At 43.0% G+C, this 9,963-nt stretch overlaps 1 protein-coding gene across 1 annotated transcript in view; it reads left to right on the plus strand.

Annotated features, from left to right (window-relative positions):
- Positions 1 to 4,892, plus strand: part of LOC145410080 (hydroxysteroid dehydrogenase-like protein 1) — a 6,463-nt gene extending 1,571 nt beyond the window's left edge. The window contains exons 2-7 of the mRNA XM_080280289.1: positions 213 to 335; positions 1,181 to 1,294; positions 2,526 to 2,746; positions 3,261 to 3,390; positions 4,162 to 4,259; positions 4,763 to 4,892. Of these exons, the coding sequence (XP_080136415.1) occupies positions 213 to 335; positions 1,181 to 1,294; positions 2,526 to 2,746; positions 3,261 to 3,390; positions 4,162 to 4,259; positions 4,763 to 4,885 (809 nt within the window). The 3' untranslated portion in view covers positions 4,886 to 4,892. The remainder of the gene's footprint in view (positions 1 to 212; positions 336 to 1,180; positions 1,295 to 2,525; positions 2,747 to 3,260; positions 3,391 to 4,161; positions 4,260 to 4,762) is intronic.
- Positions 4,893 to 9,963: the final 5,071 nt, after the last annotated feature.

Raw genomic sequence — 9,963 nt, forward strand, 5'->3', positions numbered from 1 at the left:
ATGGAAGGGAATGAGCCAGTCACTCTCTCCTCGACCCATTTTCAACACCAAGTTTCACTGTGATAGGGGGAAACAGAATAGTGTTTATTTGTTGTAAAGCCTTTAGTGTGTGTATGACCTCTAATTACTTCTACACATATGATGAGAACTTGAAAATGCTTATAAATATGTCGTTAGTACCTTATTCCTTACATTACTCTTTGTGTGTACAGTGGTGACGGGGTGCACGGACGGCATCGGGAAGGAGTACGCGAGGCAGCTGGCACAACGGGGCATGAATATCCTCCTTATCGCTCGCAACAAAGACAAACTGAACAACGTCAAACAGCTTATTAGTGAGTGTGTGTGTGTGTGTGTGTGTGTGTGTGTGTGTGTGTTTGTGTGTGTGTGTGTGTGTGTGTAACACCCACAAACTCAACAACATTAAGCAGCTTATTTGTAAGTGAGTGTGTGTGTGTGTGTGTGTGTGTGTGTGTGTTTAACATCCACAAACTCAATAGTGTCAAGCAACTCATCAATAGGTCCTGAAATATTCTCTGCTTGACTGCATAACTAACAGAAAATGCTGAAAATAATGTATGTTACACTATCTTTTCTGCTTCTATAGTCGTGGCGCGCGACTCTGAGGTTATTATCGTGCCCTGACAACCTGGCTTTCAAGCGTGCGTCTGATTTCGTGTATAACATGAGACGCAAGTGATTCGTGAATATATGTTCGTGTATAATAATATTCATGTATATTATATCCGTGCATAATGATATGATTCGTGTAGAATATGATAAGAACTCGGACGCACTTTTGAATGGATGGTTGCCAGGGTACGATAATGACAACCTCAGACTCGTGCGCCGCACCTATAGTTACAGGATTTCCCGTGGCCTTAGTGTATGTGACTGGCAGTAAATTCATTTAGCTTTATATGGTATTTTCTTGATAAAACAAACGCGCGCGCTCGCACACACACACACACACACACACACACACACACACACACACACACACACACACACACACACACACACACACACACACACACACACACACACACACACACACACACACACACACACACGTACATACACACACACAGTGTGTCACGTACAAAAAAAGTCTACACTGTATGAAAACCCGAGTATATAGTGAAGATTTTTATTTAGAAATATTTCACCACTTCACCAGGGGAAGAGTGGCCAGGTGTGGAGACGGAGATTGTACAGGTGGACTTCAGCCACGGCAGAGTTATTTACCAGGATATCGCCCGCCACGTGGAGGGCAAGAACATCGGCATCCTGGGTGAGACCAAGGACTTGTTGGCAAAGGAGAATTCGTAGTGTCTGAGTGCCTGTTCCTTAGCGATTTTTGTTCCATATTCCTTCCTGCTGTTTTCTTGTATACAATATAATGTATATGTCTTTCATTTCGACTTGACTGGGATCACTACCAATAGTAAGAGACTTTTAAAAATGCAATGTGTAAATTAATCGCTGGGGAAATGGCGCTGCGACATCTCTGAAGAACACTACAAATTTATTTAAAACACCCTCAACTAACAAACATAAACATTATCCTGTGTCACCCTTTGCTTTATCCTTTTCACTCCAAGACGCATTTTTTTCCACCTTCAAGCGATTTTATGCAGTTTGGGGAAAGACATGGGGTTATGAAGGGGTTAACTGAGATTGCTGATAACCCGTCCCCATAAACGGTCTGAGGGCAGCAAGAATGAAATGAAAAAATTAGGTAATCCGATTTAAGAGAGCTGACACACAAACAGACGTACATTCATTACCTTCAGTAAAACCGCTCCTTCTTGCCAGTAACCTCAAATTCACATACACGTCACCCATTTCTTCCTTACTTCCTCCACTGAGCTTCCTACTTCCTTGTTTCACTATTCTCTACCCCGTCTTCGTTAGCTAGCATTCCAGTGAAACATTTTCTGCATATTTTTTTTTCACATATTTTTTTGAGTTCATTTCTTCCTAATTCATTAACGTTGTTTGTTTTTCTATCTTTTGTTTAATTTATTTACTGCATCTTATTTTTTTTTTTTACTTTTTTAGTTTATATTCTTTCGCTTTCAGCAGACTCTTAAATCTTTTTCGCCTAGAATTCGTTCAACTTCCTTTTATATAATAACATCACGTGATCAGAGAATCCTTTTGTGACTTTAGAGACAGTATAACACACACACACACACACACACACACACACACACACACACTTACACACACACACGTGCTTCTCTCAACAAATGCATAATCAATTCCACTTTTTTCAAAGCTCAATATCCTCTCGCTATGGCACTAACAGCTACGAAGAAATTCCATATATAATATACGAATTACTTATTAACAACTAATTTCCCTTTCACTGTCTCTCCCCGCCTTATCAACAACATTGGGATGGTGTTCGTTTCTCTCAAGAAGTTCGTGGTAAGATGGAAACAAATCACAAAGAATGAGACGGTACAAAGCCTCCCAAGTCACCTAGAAATATGTCACACTGTTCCTTCCCTCCCCAGTGAACAACGTTGGGATGGTTTCCGTTCCTCCCAAGAAGTTTGTGGAGTTCAGGGAGGATGAGGCGTGGAGCCACATCAACGTCAACGTGGCGTCCGTGGTGGCCATGACGCAGCTGGTGTTGCCCGGCATGCTGGCCAGAGGACGCGGCGCCATCATCAATGTCGCCTCATTAGCATCAAGCTACCCAATGCCATATTTGGGCATCTATTCCGCAACTAAGGTGGGAACACCATCGTACGTCTTATTACATAGAAATTATAATTGTCGTATGCAGTGGAGCCCCTAGCATGAGACAGAATGAGCTCAATTACCATATGAACCTCGTAAGGTAACACATGGGTAAGGATTTCATGAAGGCACAGGTTAATATTTACACAACTGTTTAGGAAATGATGCCATATCATGTCCATCAACGGACAGTCACAATGTGTTGCATACGTTTCTTAGGACTACAGTAGAGAGACATCACGATCCTGCAGCAGCAGACGGCGCTGTAGTATATTGTGGCTTGATGACATGGGAGTGTAAATAGATGAGAAATGTTGTGCCATAGGTTATAGGTATCGTCAAGTGTTTACTAAACGTAGTAAATATGATAATACTCAAGCACATTACAGTGTGTTCAGTGACAGATTTAATTTTTAAATGACTGTAATAAAGCACTGTTCAGAGACAAGTTATGGCGGTAGTGGCAGATGTAACAAAATGAGACATATGTTTCCTCTCACTTTCAGGCATTTGTGGATTTCTTCTCTGAATCGCTGTCTTGGGAGCTCCGTGGATCTGGCATCACTGTGCAGACCCTCAGACCAGGCGCTGTCATTACCCACATGACCAGCTACGCGGAACAGATGAGTAAACCAAGTAAGTCATTTCATTTTATACTGGTAATGCTGTCTGAAGGTCAGGTGGGTTAAGGAGTCCAATGTGGCAGATAACGGATGAATTCTGAGGAAAGGCTGGGATTTACTGTTCACTTAATGCCACTCAGGGCAGAGGAACTGGGCACTCTCGCCTTTAATGTCTGGACTAAAAAACAAACATGTCATATAGATGGATTGGTCACTCTCTCATTAATGGATGCTAATCATGTCTAATCGTCACATGTGCTCGGTTAAAGGCAGAATTCGGTAGAGTGCAGAGACTTTCACCCAAACAGTTTCATAGTATAGGTAAAATAGGTAGTGCAAGAATATGGGATTGCTTGGGACTTCATCATACTCCAAAGTTTATCACAACCGTCATGCTGTGTTCTCCTTATTTAATAATTACACCAAGCCTGACTCTATACTTGTTATTGCTGTGGTTTAACACCGGTCTGTTTGGCCGAGCAGACCACAGGTAAACAACTGCTTCTGTGGGGCCATCAACAGGTACAATACAGAGCATATACCGTGTACGGATCCGCCTCGCCCTTGTGGTAGACAGCTCCTCACAAGACAGGGCCCTTCCCATGGCATGGTGCAGGGAAATATGGGGACGTTTGGCTCCCGGGTGAACACTGCAGCTGCTCCAACCAGAATGCACAGCGTTACATAGTGTACGCTCCTCATCAGGGCCAGACCTCATAGCACAGTGAAATAATTAAGACTATTTCATTGTAGAGTTTCCTAATTAACTATCGTTTATTCACAGGCTTCTTTGTGGCCACCACCAAAACCTACGTGACCAGTGCCCTGGCCACCCTCAGCCACTCTGGTCGTACCTCGGGCTACTGGCCACACGGTCTTCAGGTACGTGTGACACTGCCCTCATACGTCACATTCTTGGGAAGTACAAATAGCCTCGTCTAGTGATAAGGATGTTTTCCTAGACTATAACGTTAACTGATTTAAGATAAAACAAACACGTTATAGTGGATTCATTGACTCATTACTGTAGTCCCAGGTTCATTTGAAACGTGAATCCAATGGACTGTAGACTGAAGCTGCCCTTCTCCTTCAGTTCGCCATTCTCCATTTGAGGGATTGGAAGGGAGATGTGGAGCGTTTGTATAACCAGGCAGATCCACCGCCTTGTCATATTAGTGCCTCCACGTGAAGGCGTCTCGCTCCAACACATACAGCTTAAGTTGGGTTAAGCTGTATAAGATGTCAAGGTTGGCCAATGGGGAGTTTTTCTTTTCTAAATCCTAAAACCAACCCAAATAAAATTGATAATTTAGGGCAAAGAATAATACTTATTGGAAACGCATATTTCCGTTGTTCTAATACATTTTTTATGTAATTTGTTCTAGGAATTTCTTATTGATGAGATTTTCAATCGTCGCTTCTACATGTACATGATCGAATGGTTGGTCCCTTCATTGATTAAAGCAGAACTGAAGCGTGTGGCAGAAGAACAAGCCAAGAAGAAGTAGCAGAAAGTGAAATGGACAACACCAATCAGGAATGGTAGAAATGGAGTTGGAATAATGCGACTTTGTGACACTTATCCTTCTGTCTTTCCTCCTTTTTCAATAACTATGCCTTGGTATGCATTTCTCTACCTCTGGGCACAGGATTTTTCTGAAGTGGCTGTCGCTATCAGCGGTTCCTACCTGTCATTGACGACACTTCCAAAAAGGTGTAGACATCCAGTGAAATTATTCTGCCATATGGGTTGCCAAGAAAGTGACAGGTATAAGATTAATATAAGTACATACCATGAACAAAAAAAAAAAAAAAAGAACATTTGTAATAAAGATATGACAAGTTAAAAAAAATTATGTGACATCGGTTACAACGAACCTGAAAATTTAGAAGGACGTTCCAGAAAAATGAACTGTTCAAGGTAGATGACTGAACGATTAGTTTTGCTAATTACTGTATAAATGACTGAAGAATATAACACTTTATCCAAGAAGGCATTGTTTTATATTCATGTTGAGGTTTTCTGGATAAGTATTTTTATATGTATTGAGAGAGAGAGAGAGAGAGAGAGAGAGAGAGAGAGAGAGAGAGAGAGAGAAAGGGGGGGGACGGGGATAAACTGCCGTGAGGGTGTGCAAGGTAATGTGAGGGTGTGTGGAGTAGTTTCAGATTGCACATGGAGCCGTGAGATAAATGCAGAATGGATATTAGGCTGAGGTAAGGACATGTGTTTGAGGTGAAATAATCAGCCATACTCTTTCTTCCCTCTCTCTCTCTCTCTCTCTCTCTCTCTCTCACTTCTACCTCATCTGATCTTCTTCTTTTCTCTTTTTTCTTCATTTTCCCCTCTCTGCTCACCCGCCTCCTTCATCCTAATTTTCTCCTTCTTTCCCTTATTTTTTTTCCTCTTCCTTCCTGTTTTTTTCTCTCCTCAGCAGCCTCCATCCCTCTCCTCACCACCATCCAGGTTTCCCTTATTTGCATGAATTAATTCACAGATGACCATGGAAAATAATACAGAATGGAATAATGTTGTTTTGACTGAGACGGAATACAGAAAGAGGAAAAAACAACTCGAAAGAGGACCCTCCAAATAATCAGACTTTCATTTCGATCATTCATGAAGCTCGAAGTAGTGTGTGAAAATAGTAAAGTTTTAATCTATGGTAATATTCACTGATTTTCGTGGTAAAGCTTTGTGTGTGTGTGTGTGTGTGTGTGTGTGTGTGTGTGTGTGTGTGTGTGTGTGTGTGTGTGTGTGTGTACAACGTGCAGCAGCATCACTGGCATAGTTGCCAATTTAACATTTTCTTCTGCTAGACATTGAAATTTTCACATCCATTTAGCGAACATTATTTACGCCGCACTATGGGGTGGTACTACTACTCTGCGGCCAGGTTGTGTTAGGAAAAATACTGCCACCGTATTCACTTCGTGTCGTAAAAGGCGACTAAAAGGGGCCGGGTGAGGGAACTAGGGACCCCCTCCTCTGTTTTTTAGTTCCTAAAAAGAGACAGCCCAGAGAAAGGGATGGGGGATGGAGTTATTCCTGTACCCTGAAGATTGGGTCTATGAATGTGCGTGGATGTAGTGCGATTGAGGCTAAAAGGGAGGAGATTGGGAGAATGTTTGTGAGAAGAAAGTTGGATGTGTTAGCTTTGAGTGAAACGAAGATGAAAGGGAAGGGCGAGTCTATGTTTGGAAGTGTGAATGGAAGATTGTCAGGTGTTGATAGAGGAAGGGCAAGAGAAGGTGTGGCCTTGTTAGTGAGTCCGGAAGTACAGCAGTGTGTGATTGAATGGAAGGAGGTGTCATCGAGACTGATGTGGGTGAAAGCGAAATTTGAACGTGAGTTGTGGGTGTTTGTGAGTGCATATGGGCCTGGTAGTGAAAGGGATGAAGAAGAGAGGGAGTCTTTCTGGAATGATATTGATGAGTATCTGCAGAGGTTTGGAGCGAATGTGAATGTGGTAATGATGGGAGATCTGAATGCTAGAGTGGGAAATGTAGCAGTTGAAGGTGTAGTTGGTATGCATGGTGTGCCTGGAAGAAATGAAAATGGGGAACGAATGATAGCGATGTGTGCTGAGCGAGAGATGGTGATTGGAAATACGCTGTTTGAGAAGAAAGATATTTATAAGTATACATGGGTGAGACAGGAGGGTGGAAGGGTTGTTGATAGAGCTTTGATGGACTATATGGTTGTGTCTAGGAATGTAATAGAAAGATTGTTGGATGTGAGAGTTCTGAGAGGGGAGGGTGGAGGTATGTCTGACCACTACCTGGTGGAGGGAAAGTTAAGAGTAGGTAAGACATGGGTGAGAGCTAGGAGGGTTAGGTGAGGCAGGGAGGTTTTGAAAGTGAGTGAGTTGGATAAAAGAGAGAAAAAGATAGAGTAATCAGGAGAAATTGAAAGATGAGTGGAACGCAGCGAAAGATCGGGAAAATGGCAGTGTGGAGGAGGAATGGCAGTTGTTTAAGAGTGCTGTGGTGGGGCATGCAGAAAAGGTGTGTGGTGTGAGACTTGTGGGTGGTGGTGTAAGAAAAGGAAGTGAATGGTGGTGTGAGGAAGTAAGTATGGCTGTGGCTGAGAAGAGACGTGCATATGAAGTGTGGCTGCAGAGGAAGGATGAGATGTTATATGAAAGGTATAAGGAAAAGAGGAATTGGGCGAGAAGGGCTGTGCGTGATGCTAAAGTGGCAGCAGATGAGAGGTGGGGTAGGCGGCTGACAGAGAATTTTCAACAGAATAAGAAAATGTTTTGGAAGGAGGTGAAAAGGGTGCGAAAGGGAGAGTCTGGGAAGGAAGAACGAGTAAAAGCATAGGATGGAAGGATGTTAATTGAGATGGATGCAGTAAGGAAGATATGGGCAGAGTATTTTGAAAGATTGTTAAATGAAGAGGAGGAAAGGGTGGCTGACACTGTGGCGGATGGAAGGGTGCAAGGAATAAATGTGTTGGGAGAGTTGAATGATTCTTTGATCACAAAGGATGGAGTGAAGACGGCAGAAAAGGAGATGAAAACAGGGAAAGCTGCAGGTATGGATGGGTGTCCTGTGGAATGCCTGAAGGGTGGTGGAGTGACTCTTGTTGACTGGTTAGTAAGATTGTTGAATGTGTGCTTTGTGAAAGGTATGGTGCCAATTGACTGGGCAAGTGCTTGTGTGGTCCCGTTGTATAAAGGCAAGGGTGTTAAGTATGAATGTACTAGCTTTGGGGGTATAAGTCTGTTGAGTGTTGTAGGTAAGGTGTATGGTAGAGTGTTAATTATGAGAGTTCGAGAGGGTACACAGGGAGTGATTGGTGAGGAGCAGTGTGGCTTTAGGAGAGGGAGGCGATGCGTGGATCAGGTGTTTACTGTGAGACAAGTGTGTGAAAAGTATTTTGCGAAAGGGAAGGATGTGTTTTGGGCATTTATGGATTTAGAGAAAGCATATGATAGAATTGATAGGAAGGCTTTGTGGACTGTTTTAAGATTGTATGGACTTGATGATAGGTTACTAAAAGGGGTGAAAAGTTTTTATGTAAATAGTAGAGCATGTGTAAGATTGGGAAATGCTTTGAATGATTGGTTTCCCGTGAGAGTGGGGCTGCGACAGGGATGTGTGATGTCGCCGTGGTTGTTTAATATTTACTTGGATGGTGTTGTAAGGGAGGTGAATGCAAGAGTTTTAGGTGGAGGTCTGAGTCTGGTGAATGTTGATGGTGGAGAGTGGAATCTGAAGCAGCTGCTGCTTGCAGATGATACTGCATTGGTGGCTGATTCAGAGGAGAGATTGAGATAGTTGGTAGAGGAGTTTGGAAGGGTGTGTGAAAGGAGGAAATTGAAAGTAAATGAGAATAAGAGTAGTGATGAAGTGTATGAGGTTGGTAGATGGTAGGGGGATGAATATAGTTTTAAATGGCGAGTTGCTTGAGGAGGTAGAGTGTTTTAAATATCCAGGGTCACATGCTGTGGATGGAAGAATAGATGCAGAAGTGAAGTTTAGAATAAATGAAGTAGGAAAGGCGCTGGGAACAATGAAAAAAGTGTTTAGATGTCGTTTGCTTAGAATGGATGTAAAGAGAAGGCTGTATGAGGGTGTTGTGGTACCGACTGCATTATATGGGGCTGAAACATGGAATATGGGTGTAGCAGAGAGGAAAAGATTGAATGTAATGGAGATGAGGTGTCTGAGGAATATGTGTGGAGTGACGCATATGGATCGAGTGCGGAATGATGAAGTGAGAAGGAGAACTGGAGTTGTTCGGGAGATGGCTGGTAGAGTTGAGCAGAGGGTGTTGCGATGGTTTGGGCATATGGAGAGAATGGATAATTAGCGATTGGTGAAAAAGATAACTAGATCTGATGCGAGAGGTGTAAGGCTGTGAGGAAGACCACGAATAGGATGGATGGACAGTGTGAAGAGAGCACTGAATGCGAGAGGGATGCCTGTTGAGCAAGGAAGAGTGGCTGTGCATGAAAGAAATAAATGGAGAGAAATTGTGAATGAATAAGTGATGACACAGCCCTGAGGGGATATTCTCCTGCATTTGGTCTGATCAGCTAGTCAGGTCAGGTGCGGGTAAGGGGATGGGTCTGTTATGATGTGGCAGGGGTAAACCAGTTCTGCTGTCAGGCCCTGCTGCGGGTGTCACTGATTGCAATGCGCAGTTGACCCTTGTGCGGTGTGGTGCTGTGAGGATCTGTCCCTTCTCCCCTTTGGGACTAAGATGCGAATGAATGTGTTTGAATGGATGAGTAAATGGGGAGTGTGTCGTCCTGTCTTGGCTACCTCCCTTTCCTTGGGGGAAGCAGCCTAGGTATATAGATAGATAGATAGTTAATATAGTTATATTGATACTATAGCAACCTGTAGATAATTCTAGTGAAGTTTTAGAAACCATACTAGGTTTTCTAGGTATTTTTTATTGGCTCTTGGTATTTAGAGACATTCTGGCGGTGTCTGAGAGCAAGTTTAGCGGTCTTTTTCAACTTGAATTTGACCCTACAGTGGGCCTCAAAGCATCATTTCCCGATAGCGTGATGTAGGGTTGGTTTCCTGGTGCGTCAGTCTCCTCGGCCGAATGGAGTTTCAGGTAGAG

This window comes from Coenobita brevimanus, chromosome 84 (assembly GCF_032717465.1).
Source record: "Coenobita brevimanus isolate Jiangsu-jjx chromosome 84, ASM3271746v2, whole genome shotgun sequence".
Classification (NCBI taxonomy): Eukaryota; Metazoa; Arthropoda; class Malacostraca; order Decapoda; family Coenobitidae; genus Coenobita; species Coenobita brevimanus.